Source organism: Salmo salar, chromosome ssa11 (genome assembly GCF_905237065.1).
Source record: "Salmo salar chromosome ssa11, Ssal_v3.1, whole genome shotgun sequence".
Classification (NCBI taxonomy): Eukaryota; Metazoa; Chordata; class Actinopteri; order Salmoniformes; family Salmonidae; genus Salmo; species Salmo salar.
The window spans coordinates 43,590,408-43,603,002 of record NC_059452.1 but is presented as its reverse complement, the minus strand read 5'-3'; the positions used below and the strand labels follow the sequence as shown (position 1 = coordinate 43,603,002).

Sequence of the window (12,595 nt, the reverse complement as noted above, 5' to 3'; positions counted from 1 at the left end):
ATATAAAATATATTTTGATTTGTTTAACACTTTTTTGGTTACTACATGATTCCATATGTGTTATTTCATAGTTTTGATGTCTTCACTATTATTCTACAATGTAGAAAATAGTAAGAATAAACAAAAACCTTTGAATGAGTAGGTGTGTCCAAACTTTTGACTGGTACTGTAGGTCTAAGCTCTTGGAGATGCCTCACACCTGTCATCAGCAGCAGAGTGACTGGTGAATGATTCTGGGTTAGATTTACCTGGCTGTGGGGTAAAGGTCATGTTGTGCACTATGGGTGCTGTGTCTATAGGGGGCGCTACCGCTGCAGAGACGATGCCAACGATGCGGGGATGTACTGGAGTGTTCACGGGAGCAAAGGTAGGAGTGGTTTGTGTTTGTTTGTCATAGTGGATTGTGAATGACCGGACTGTAAATACTACTGTATATGATGTACAATGTTTCAATGTGTATAATGTATAATGTGTCTGTGCTGTGGCAGTGCTCTGTTGGCCTGCCGTTGCTACTCTCAGCTGGACGAGGCCGTGGAGAGTGTGGCTGAAGGCCGAGGCCGGGGTGCTAGCAGAGGGGACAAGGAGAGGGGCCACTGGGCAGCAGGACGAGTGGGGGACATTGACTTCACTGGCACCAGTAGGACAAGGGGAAAGGTAACACTTACAACCACAAGGCAACAATGTTACAACCACAAGGTGCTATAACCACAAGGCAACCCTGCTACAACCACAAGGTAACACTGTTACAACCACAAGGTGCTATAACCACAAGGCAACACTGTTACAACCACAAGGTGCTATAACCACAAGGCAACACTGTTACAACCACAAGGTGCTGTAACCACAAGGCAACACTGCTACAACCACAAGGTAACACTGTTACAACCACAAGGTAACACTGTTACAACCATAAGGCAACACTGTTACAACCACAAGGCAACACTGTTACAACCACAAGGTGCTGTAACCACAAGGCAACACTGCTACAACCACAAGGTAACACTGTTACAACCACAAGGTGCTATAACCAGATGGTAACACTGTTACAACCACAAGGTGATATAACCACAAGGTGCTATAACCACAAGGTGCTATAACCAGATGGCAACACTGCTACAACCACAAGGTGCTATAACCAGATGGTAACACTGTTACAACCACAAGGTGCTATAACCAGATGGTAACACTGTTACAACCACAAGGTGCTATAACCAGATGGTAACACTGCTACAACCACAAGGTGATATAACCAGATGGTAACACTGCTACAACCACAAGGTGATATAACCAGATGGTAACACTGTTACAACCACAAGGTGCTATAACCAGATGGTAACACTGTTACAACCACAAGGTGCTATAACCAGATGGTAACACTGTTACAACCACAAGGTGCTATAACCAGATGGTAACACTGTTACAACCACAAGGTGATATAACCAGATGGTAACACTGTTACAACCACAAGGTGCTATAACCAGATGGTAACACTGTTACAACCACAAGGTGCTATAACCAGATGGTAACACTGCTACAACCACAAGGTGCTATAACCAGATGGTAACACTGTTACAACCACAAGGTGCTATAACCAGATGGTAACACTGTTACAACCACAAGGTGATATAACCAGATGGTAACACTGTTACAACCACAAGGTGATATAACCAGATGGTAACACTGCTACAACCACAAGGTGCTATAACCAGATGGTAACACTGTTACAACCACAAGGTGCTATAACCAGATGGTAACACTGCTACAACCACAAGGTGCTATAACCAGATGGTAACACTGTTACAACCACAAGGTGATATAACCAGATGGTAACACTGCTACAACCACAAGGTGATATAACCAGATGGTAACACTGTTACAACCACAAGGTGCTATAACCAGATGGTAACACTGCTACAACCACAAGGTGATATAACCAGATGGTAACACTGTTACAACCACAAGGTGCTATAACCAGATGGTAACACTGCTACAACCACAAGGTGATATAACCAGATGGTAACACTGTTACAACCACAAGGTGCTATAACCAGATGGTAACACTGTTACAACCACAAGGTGCTATAACCAGATGGTAACACTGTTACAACCACAAGGTGCTATAACCAGATGGTAACACTGTTACAACCACAAGGTGATATAACCAGATGGTAACACTGTTACAACCACAAGGTGATATAACCAGATGGTAACACTGTTACAACCACAAGGTGCTATAACCAGATGGTAACACTGCTACAACCACAAGGTGCTATTACCAGATGGTAACACTGTTACAACCACAAGGTGCTATAACCAGATGGTAACACTGCTACAATCACAAGGTGATATAACCAGATGGTAACACTGTTACAACCACAAGGTGATATAACCAGATGGTAACACTGCTACAACCACAAGGTGCTATAACTAGATGGTAACACTGTTACAACCACAAGGTGCTATAACCAGATGGTAACACTGCTACAACCACAAGGTGCTATAACCAGATGGTAACACTGTTACAACCACAAGGTGATATAACCAGATGGTAACACTGCTACAACCACAAGGTGATATAACCAGATGGTAACACTGTTACAACCACAAGGTGCTATAACCAGATGGTAACACTGTTACAACCACAGTTGGAAATTGTTCCGTACCACCATCCATATTGGTACTATCTAAGAAACAGTTCAGTGATCACAAACTGTGGTCCTGGAGAGATACATTTCAGTATGTGGAGGACTGTGTTCCATTTCAGTATGTGCAGGACTGTGTTCCATTTCAGTATGTGGAGGACTGTGTTCCATTTCAGTATGTGGAGGACTGTGTTCCATTTCAGTATGTGCAGGACTGTGTTCCATTTCAGTATGTGCAGGACTGTGTTCCATTTCAGTATGTGCAGGACTGTGTTCCATTTCAGTATGTGCAGGACTGTGTTCCATTTCAGTATGTGCAGGACTGTGTTCCATTTCAGTATGTGCAGGACTGTGTTCCATTTCAGTATGTGGAGGACTGTGTTCCATTTCAGTATGTGCAGGACTGTGTTCCATTTCAGTATGTGGAGGACTGTGTTCCATTTCAGTATGTGCAGGACTGTGTTCCATTTCAGTATGTGCAGGACTGTGTTCCATTTCAGCACTAACATGGCCTGAATTATCAAAACAATGCAGATTGATAATTAATGCATATTCTCACTCAGTCATTTCAGTTTAAGTTATCCATGTTTCTCATCATTTTACAAAACTATTTCAGGTCAAGAAAGAGATTAAAGAAATATGAAAGAGGACCTATTCCTTGACCATGTAGATCTCTCAGTAAATACCACACTGTGCTTCTCTGTCCAGTTTGTGAGGGTTCACAGCTCCACAGATCCAGTGTTAATCTACCAGATGCTGACAGAGCAGTGGGGACTAGCCCCTCCACACCTGGTGGTGGCTCTGGTGGGGGGAGACGAGCTGGCTCAGATGAAACCCTGGCTCAGGGACACCGTGAGGAAAGGACTGGTCAAGGCTGCTCAGAGCACAGGTGAGGCACGCACGCACGCACGCACGCACGCACGCACGCACGCACGCACGCACGCACGCACGCACACACACACACACACACACACACACACACACACACACACACACACTTCTGTTTTTACTAAGATAACCGTGGGCAGCATTAAATCAGCCAATGGGCCACATTGAGTTCCCTGCTCTAAAGTGAGCATGTTGGACAAAGTGAGATGATGTCTCTACCTCACAGGTGCCTGGATCCTGACCAACGGGCTTCGCTTTGGCATCACCAAGCACCTGGGCCAGGCTGTCCGTGACCACTCTCTGGCCAGCACCTCCTCTAAGGTCAAGGTGGTGGCCATCGGCATCGCTCCCTGGAACATGATCCACAACAGAGACGCTCTGCTTGCTGCTAAGGTCTCCATACACATCCATGCAGAAGATCATATACTATGAGTTCAGAGTAGATGTTCAGAGTAGATGTTGATTACATTTAACATGTGGGTAGACTAGACAACGAGGTCATAGGAAAACGTCTATATGTGTGTGTGAGTTGCTGAGTTGTTTTTATGCGCTCCTCTGAAATCTGTTCTCTGACCGACGTGTGTCCTCCTGCAGCCAGACCAGCCTGCCGTGGTGGAGCCCCAGGACCTGCCCCATGGGGCGGTGTACTCCCTGGACTGCAACCACTCCCACTTTGTCCTGGTTGAGGAGGACCCTCAACGCCCTGGGGCCACCAGCGAAATGAGGGTCAAGCTGCTCAAGCATATCTCCCTGCAGCGCACCGGTTATGGAGGTGAACCTACTTAAACTTAAACCTACTTACTTACTCTTTTTGAACCTTTATTTAACTAGGCAAGTCAGTTAAGAACAAATTCTTATTTACAATGACAGCCTACCAGGGAACAGTGGGTTAACTGCCTTGTTCAGGGGCAGAATGGGGCAGACATTTTTACCTTGTCAGCTCGGGGATTAGATCCAGCAACCTTTCAGTTACTGGCCCAACGCTCCAACCACTAGGCTACCTGCCCCCCCCCAACTTATTTGAAGGTTGTTAATGTTTACTGTGCGTCATATTTTAGATGCACTATTGTAAAGTGGTTGTTCCACTGGATATCATAAGGTGAATGCACCAATTTGTAAGTCGCTCTGGATAAGAGCGTCTGCTAAATGACTTAAATATAAATGTAATGTAAAATATTCGACAGAGCACCCTTGTATTTCTTCAGGAAGAATGCTTCCTTTGACTTTAATGAGTGGTTTTAAGGAACAACCAGGGCCCTCGTTGATATTCTGCATCTCTACAGGTGCAGGTAGTTTTGAGATCCCAGTGCTGTGTCTCCTGGTGCATGGAGAACCCAGGATCCTACAGGTTTGTCACATTTTTGGAAAATATTACTTTTACATTAATTCAACTTTTCAGTATAATGTGTTATTATATTACTTGTCATAAGCATGTATGAACGTATATAATTTCATATGACAAGGCCTATTATATATTATGTTGCCATAGCAACTTTTCAGTTGATTCAAAGTGTCTATTTAGTCAGAATCATTTGGAGATAGTAATGAAAACATTACAAATCTTACAGTGAATTACCAGCACATCATAATGCATTATACTGTACCTGTATTACCATACTTTCTATATTGCTGTGTGTGCTGTTTGGGTAAGCAGTCTTCCTCTGTCTCTGTGCACAGAGGATGTATAGGGGCATAGGGAACGCCATGCCCTGGCTGATACTGGCAGGGTCAGGGGGCGTTGCCGACATCCTGGTCACGCTAATGAACCGGGGCTGCTGGGACATGGACAGCGTGCAGGAGCTCCTGCTAGACACCTTTCCAAGCGTGCACCACAGCACTGACATCACCAACTGGACCAAGCTGGTAAGGAGCAGAGAGAGAGAGCAGAGAGCAGAGAGAGAGAGCAGAGAGAGAGAGCAGAGAGAGAGAGCAGAGAGCAGAGAGAGAGAGCAGAGAGCAGAGAGAGAGAGCAGAGAGCAGAGAGGTTGACTGACTGACTTCCTCCTGATCTTTAGATCCAGAAGATACTGGACAACGGCCACCTCCTGACAGTTCATGACCCCGAGCAGGAGAGCTCTGAGCTGGACACGGTCATCCTCAAAGCCTTGGTCAAAGGTACTGGATGGAATGCTTCTACTGCGGTTGACAGCACTTACATCAATCCTAAAAAGGGCTTGTACAGAAGCAGATGAAAGATTTCCGTCAAAAGATCAATACATTTCCAATTATGCTCCATATAAAAAGGTTTGAAGAGTTACTGAAAGCCATCCGTCAACATAGAAAAGAAATATGCTCATTCTGTTTTTGATGGATATGAACTTTCTTTCTGAACGGGGGTTAACCCATAACTTTTTGACGCCTAACATCTAACCTTTGACCCCTAACATCTAACCTTTGCCCTGTGTGTGGCATGCAGCCTGTAAGAGCCAGAGTCAGGAAGCTCAGGACTTCCTGGATGAGCTGAAGTTGGCGGTGGCCTGGAACCGGGTGGACATCGCTAAGAGCCACATCTTCAACGGGGACGTGGAGTGGACGGTGAGAATGAAAGACAGCATGAGATGTCCCTCCTTCATTCATTCTCTCTCTCTCCTATTGGTCCTGAACTTTGTCCTGCTAGTGCTGATTATTGTTTATGTAATATATTTGCTGCCACATTGAGGATCATTAAAAAACGTATCTTACCTTAGTATAATAACAGAATGTAAAAAGTCTATATGCAACATAAATATTGCTTAGTAAAACAGAATATTAGAATTGTATTGGCAGTTTACTACAAAGTTAGTAATATATAGCACTATCTACTGACCCTTGCAGGCAGGTGACCTGGAGGAGGTGATGATGGACGCCCTGGTCAATGACAAGCCCGACTTTGTGCGTCTATTTGTGGACAACGGCGTGTGTCTGGGCGAGTTCCTGACCTACGGCCGCCTGCAGGAGCTCTACTGCTCCGTGTCAGAGAAGAGCCTCCTTCATCTCCTCCTCCTGAAGAAGCACCAGGAGAAACAGCTCCTACTGAAGGCAGCACGGACGCCTGGGCCCCCTCACGACCACCACAAGGCCGAGCCCGGGGACCGGAAGGCCCGCTTCACCTTGCACGAGGTGTCCAAAGTGCTGAAAGACTTCCTGCACGACTCGTGTAAAGGCTTCTATCAGAAGCTGCCCACGGTGGGTACTGGGTAGGCTGTTCCTGAGGTAACACAGAGTGAGTTTATCACACCATGGATCACAGATAGTTTCTCATGGGTCACAGATAGTTTCTCATGGGTCACAGATAGTTCCTCATGGGTCACAGATAGTTCCTCATGGGTCACAGATAGTTCCTCATGGGTCACAGATAGTTTCTCATGGGTCACAGATAGTTCCTCATGGGTCACAGATAGTTCCTCATGGGTCACAGATAGTTCCTCATGGACCACAGATAGTTCCTCATGGATCACAGCTGAAGACTGAGACGTGGCTGGAGAAAAGAAAACCTCACAGATTCCAAGGCTTTTCTGAAGAACAGATTGAAACCATGTCAAGATGTCCAGCAGAGACACGTTTTTCTCTGCATTTCTATGTGTCTGTCAGAGTTCACTCTTCTTCATCCTTACGTGTGTGTCTCACTGTGTGTGTGTGTGTTTGTGTCTCTCTTTCTCTGTGTGTGTCTCACTGTGTCTTGTCTCACTGTGTCTGTGTGTGTGTGTGTGTTGTCTCCAGGAGAAGACAGGCAAGAAGGCAGGCCGTCTCTTTAACAACCAGAAGAGCCTGGCTGAGCTGGAGGAGCGCTGTGAGCACCCCTGGAGGGACCTGTTCCTCTGGGCTGTTCTCCAGAACCGGCAGCAGATGGCTAACTACTTCTGGGCCATGGTCAGTCCCCTCCCTCCCAGAGAGTTAGTTCTGAAACCTCTCTGATCTCCAGGAGGATTATTCAAATGAAGGTCAAGCCCAGTAGTTAGTGTAGGTTTTATTGCTGGCCAGTGTCAATACAGGCAGTTTAAAAGCTAATGTAGATATCATCAGTATGGTGTTGAGCAGGGTGGTGGTGAGAGGGAGTTTAGTACCAAACATACACACTTACTGCACATTAAGACATTTACAGCCAGACAGACAGACACACACGTACACACTCTCTCTCTCAATTCAATCAATTCAAAGGGCTTTATTGGCATGGGAAACATGTTTACTTTTCCAAAGCAAATGGAATAGACAAGTAACAAAAGGGAAATAAACAATGGAAACATTAGTGAACATTACACTCACAAAAGGATGGTCAGTCACTCTCTCTCTGAATCCCCTCTCTCCCATCTCTCTCTCTCTCTGTCTGTATCCCCCTTCTCTCTCTCGCTCTCTCTCATTCTATTATCTCTCTCGCTCTCTATTCTCTATCTCTCTGTATGCCCCTCTCTCTCTCTATTATATCTCCCTTTCTCTCTCTCTCTCATTCCCCTCCCTCTCTCTCTCTGTATCCCCCTTCTATCTCTCTCTCTCTCTCTCTCTCTCTCTCTCTCTCTCTCTCGCTCTCTCATTCTATTATCTCTCTCTCTCTATCTCTCTGTATCCCTCTCTCTCTCTATTATCTCTCTCCCTCTCTCTCCCTTTCTCTCTCTCTCTATTCTCTTTCTCTCTATGCTCCCTCTGTATCCCCCTTCTATCTGTCTCTCTCTCTCTATTCTCTCTCTCTATTCTCTCTCTGTATCCCCCCCTCTCTCTGTCTCTCTCAATTCAATTCAAATGGCTTTATTGGCATGGGAAACATGTTTACATTGCCAAAGCAAATGGAATAGACAATAAACAAAAGGGAAATGAACAATGGAAACATTAGTGAACATTACACTCACAAAAGGATGGTCAGTCACTCTCTCTCTCAATTTCAATTCAAATCAAAGGGCTTTATTGGGATGAGAAACATACAGTTGAAGTCTGAAGTTTACATACACTTAGGTTGGAGTCATTAAAACTCGTTTTACAACCACTCCACAAATTTCTTGTTAACAAACTATTGTTTTGGCAAGTCGGTTAGGACATCTACTGTTTTATGGCTTTAGAAGCTTCTGATAGTGTACCTGTGGATAGCTTGTGATAGTGTACCTGTGGATGTATTTCAAGGCCTACCTTCAAACTCAGTACCTCTTTGCTTGACATCATGCGAACATCAAAAGAAATCAGCCAAGACCTCAGGAAAAAAATTGTAGACCTCCACAAGTCTGATTCTTCCTTGGGAGCAATTTCCAAACGCCTGAAGGTACCATGTTCATCTGTGCAAACAATAGTATGCCAGTATAAACACCATGGGACCATGCAGCCGTCATACCGCTCAGGAAGGAGACGCGTTCTGTCTCCTAGAGATGAAAGTACTTTGGTGCAAAAAGTGCAAATCAATCCCAGATCAACAGCAAAGGACCTTGTGAAGATGCTGGAGGAAACAGGTACAAAAGTATCTATATCAACACTAAAATGAGTCCTATATCGATATAACCTGAAAGGCTGCTCAGCAAGGAAGAAGCCACTGCTCCAAAACATCCATAAAAAGCCAGACTAAGGTTTGCAGCTGCACATGGGGACAAAGATTGTACTTTTTGGAGAAATGTCCTCTGGTCTGATAAAACAAAAATAGAACTGTTTGGCCATAATGGCCATCGTTATGTTTGGAGGAAAAAGGGGGAGGCTTACAAGCCGAAGAACACCATCCCAACCGTGAAGCACAGGGGTGGCAGCATCATGTTGTGGGGGTGCTTTGCTGCAGGAGAGATTGGTGCACTTCACAAAATAGATGGCATCATGAGGCAGGAAAATGATGTGGATATATTGATATATATCTCAAGACATCAGTCAGGAAGTTAAAGCTTGGTCACAAATGGGTCTTCCAAATGGACAATGATCCCTAGCATAATTCCAAAGTTGTGGCAAAATGGCTTAAGGACAACAAAGTCACGGTATTGGAGTGGCCATCACAAACCCCTGACCTCAATCCTACAGAAGATTTGTGGACAGAACTGAGAAAGCGTGTGCGAGCAAGGAGGCCTACAAACCTGATTCAGTTACACCAGCTCTGTCAGGAGGAATGGGCCAAAATTCACCCAACTTATTGTGGGAAGCTTGTTTCGGTTACCCGAAACGTTTGATCCAAGTTAAACAATTTAAAGGCAATACTACCAAATACTAATTGAGTGTATGTAAACTTCTGAGCCACTGTGTGTCACGTCCTGACCAGCAGAGGGAGCAATTGTATTAGTTTTGGTCAGGACGTGGCAGGGGTTTTGTGTGTTAAGTGTTGTGTTGGTGATTGGACTCCCAATTGAAGGCAGGTGTGTTGAGTTGCCTTTGATTGGGAGTCCTATATAGTAGTGTGTGTTTTTCTTTGGGGTTGTGGGTAGTTGTTTTTGCACTGCGTTTTGTGAGCCTGCAAAACTGTTCCTGTTGTCGTGAGTACTGTTTATTGTTTTCCCTGTGGATGCTTTGCGTGTTTTCATTAAAAGAATATGAGTATCCACATACCCGCTGCGATTTGGTCTATTCAACACGGCTACACCTGTGACACTGTGAATGTGATGAAAGAAATAAAAGCTGAAATAAATCATTCTCTCTACTATTATTCTGACATTTCACATTCTTAAAAGAAAGTGGTGATCCTAACTGACCTAAGACAGGGAAATTGTACTAGCATTAAATGTCAGGAATTGTGAAAAAACTGAGTTTAAATGTATTTGGCTAAGGTTTAAGTAAACTTCCGACTTCAACTGTATGTTTACATTGCCAAAGCAAGTGAAATAGATAATAAACAATAAAATGTTTTAATTAACAGTGAACATTATACTCACAAAAGCTCTAAAGGAATAGAAACATTTTAAATGTCATATTATGCCTATATACAGTGTTGTAACGATGTGCAAATAGTTAAAGTACAAAAGGGAAAATAAATAAACATAAATATTTAGGGAAAATAAATAAACATAAATATGGGTTGTATTTACAAAGTTTTTTGTTCTTCACTGGTTGCCCTTGTGGCAACAGGTCACAAATCTTGCTACTGTGATGGCACACTGTGGTATTTCACCCAATAGATATGGGAGTTTATCAAAATTGGATTGTTTTTCGAATTCTTTGTGGGTCTGTGTAACCCGAGGGAAATATGTGTCTCTAATATGGTCATAAATTTGGCAGGAGGTTAGGAAGTGCAGCTCAGTTTGTACCTCCATTTTGTTGGCAGTGTGAAAATCGCCTGTCTTCTCTTCTCTTGGCGGCCTTTCTCAATAGCAAGGCTATGCTCACTGAGTCTGTACATAGTCAAAGCTTTTGTTAATTTTGGGTCAGTCACGGTGATCAGGTATTCTGCCACTGTGTACTCTCTATTTAGGGACAAATAGATTTCTAGTTTGCTCTGTTTATTTATTATTTCCATGGCTTCCTTTTAGGTGGTTGTAGAATTTAATGTCTCTTTTCTGGATTTTGATAATTAGAAGGTATTGGCCTAATTCTGCTCTGCATGCATTCTTTTGTGTTTTACGTTGTACACAGAGGATATTTGTGCAGAATTCTGCACGTGGAGTCTCAATTTGGTGTTTATCTCATTTTGCGAATTCTTGGTTGGTGAGCGGATCTCAGACCTCACAACCATAAAGGGCAATGGGTTCTATAACTGATTCAAGTATTTTTAGCCAGATCCTAATTGAGATGTTGAATTTTATGTTCCATTTGATGGCGTAGAAGGCCCTTCTTGCCTTGTCTCTCAGATCGTTCACAGCTTTGTGGAAGTTACCTGTGGCGCTGATGTTTAGCCCGAGGTATGTATAGTTTTTTTGTGTGCTCTTGGGCAACGGTGTCTAGATGGAATTTGTATTTGTGGTCCTGGCAAGTGGACCTTTTTTGGAACACCCTTATTTTTGTCTTACTGAGATTTACTGTCAGGACCCAATTCTAACAGAATCTGTGCTGAAGATCTAGGTGCTGCTGTAGGCCCTCCTTGGTTGGGGACAGAAGCACCAGATCATCAGCAATCAGTAGACATTTGACTTCAGATTCTAGTAGGGTGAGGCCGGGTGCTGCAGACTTCTAGGGCCCTCGTCAATTAGTTGATATATATGTTGAAGGTGGGGCTCAAGCTGCATCCCTGTCTCACCCCACGGCCCTGTGGAAAGAAATATGTGTTTTTTGCCAATTTTAACTGCACACTTGTTGTTTGTGTCGTATGTTTTTCCCCCAACACAGCTTTCCATCCATTTGTATAGCAGACCCTCATGCCAAATTTTGTCAAAAGCTTTTTTGAAATCAACAAATCATGAGAAGACTTTGCCTTTGTTTTGGTTTGTTTATTTGTCAATTAGGGTGTGACTACGTGACTACGTGGTCTGTCATACGGTAATTTGTTAAAAAGCCAGTTTGATATTTGCTCAGTACATTGTTTTCACTGAGGAAATGTGCAAGTCTGCTGTTAATGATAATGCAGAGGATTTCCCCAAGGTTGCTGTTGACGCAAATCCCACGGTAGTTATTGGGGTCAAATTTGTCTCCACTTTTGTGGATTGGGGTGATCAGTCCTTGATTCCAAATATTGTGGAAGATGTCGGAGCTGAGGATAATGTTAAAGAGTTTAAGTATAGCCAATTAGAATTTGTGGTCTGTATATTTTATCATTTTATTGAGGATACCATCAACACCACAGGTCTTTTTGGGTTGGAGGGTTTGAATTTTGTGCTGTAGTTCATTCATTGTAATTGGAGAATCCAGTGGGTTCTGGTAGTCTTTAATAGTTTATTCTAAGATTTGTATTTGATCATGCATATGTTTTTGTGGTTTGTTCTTTGTTATAGATGCAAAAAGATATGAAGTGGTTTATCCATAAATCTCCATTTTGGATAGATAACTCTTTCCCAGAAGTGGTTAGATTCTATAGATTCTTTGATTACATTGAACTGATTTCTGACGTGCTGTTCCTTCTTTTTCCATAGTGTATTTCTGTACTGTTTTAGTGATTCACCGTAGTGAAGGCGTAGGCTCAGGTTTTCTGGGTCTCTATGTTTTTGGTTGGATAGGTTTCTCAATTTCTTTCTTTGGTTTTTGCATTCTTCATCAAACCATCTGTCATT

General features: G+C 43.5%; 1 protein-coding gene across 1 annotated transcript in view; it reads left to right on the top strand.

Annotated features, from left to right (window-relative positions):
* The window catches only part of LOC106594958 (transient receptor potential cation channel subfamily M member 5), a 44,075-nt gene that overhangs the window by 5,338 nt on the left and 26,142 nt on the right, over nucleotides 1-12,595 (top strand). Inside the window, exons 2-12 of the mRNA XM_045689597.1 lie at nucleotides 300-367; nucleotides 489-654; nucleotides 3,351-3,531; nucleotides 3,757-3,923; nucleotides 4,125-4,302; nucleotides 4,814-4,878; nucleotides 5,208-5,393; nucleotides 5,546-5,645; nucleotides 5,947-6,065; nucleotides 6,345-6,695; nucleotides 7,230-7,379. Of these exons, the coding sequence (XP_045545553.1) occupies nucleotides 300-367; nucleotides 489-654; nucleotides 3,351-3,531; nucleotides 3,757-3,923; nucleotides 4,125-4,302; nucleotides 4,814-4,878; nucleotides 5,208-5,393; nucleotides 5,546-5,645; nucleotides 5,947-6,065; nucleotides 6,345-6,695; nucleotides 7,230-7,379 (1,731 nt within the window). The remainder of the gene's footprint in view (nucleotides 1-299; nucleotides 368-488; nucleotides 655-3,350; nucleotides 3,532-3,756; nucleotides 3,924-4,124; nucleotides 4,303-4,813; nucleotides 4,879-5,207; nucleotides 5,394-5,545; nucleotides 5,646-5,946; nucleotides 6,066-6,344; nucleotides 6,696-7,229; nucleotides 7,380-12,595) is intronic.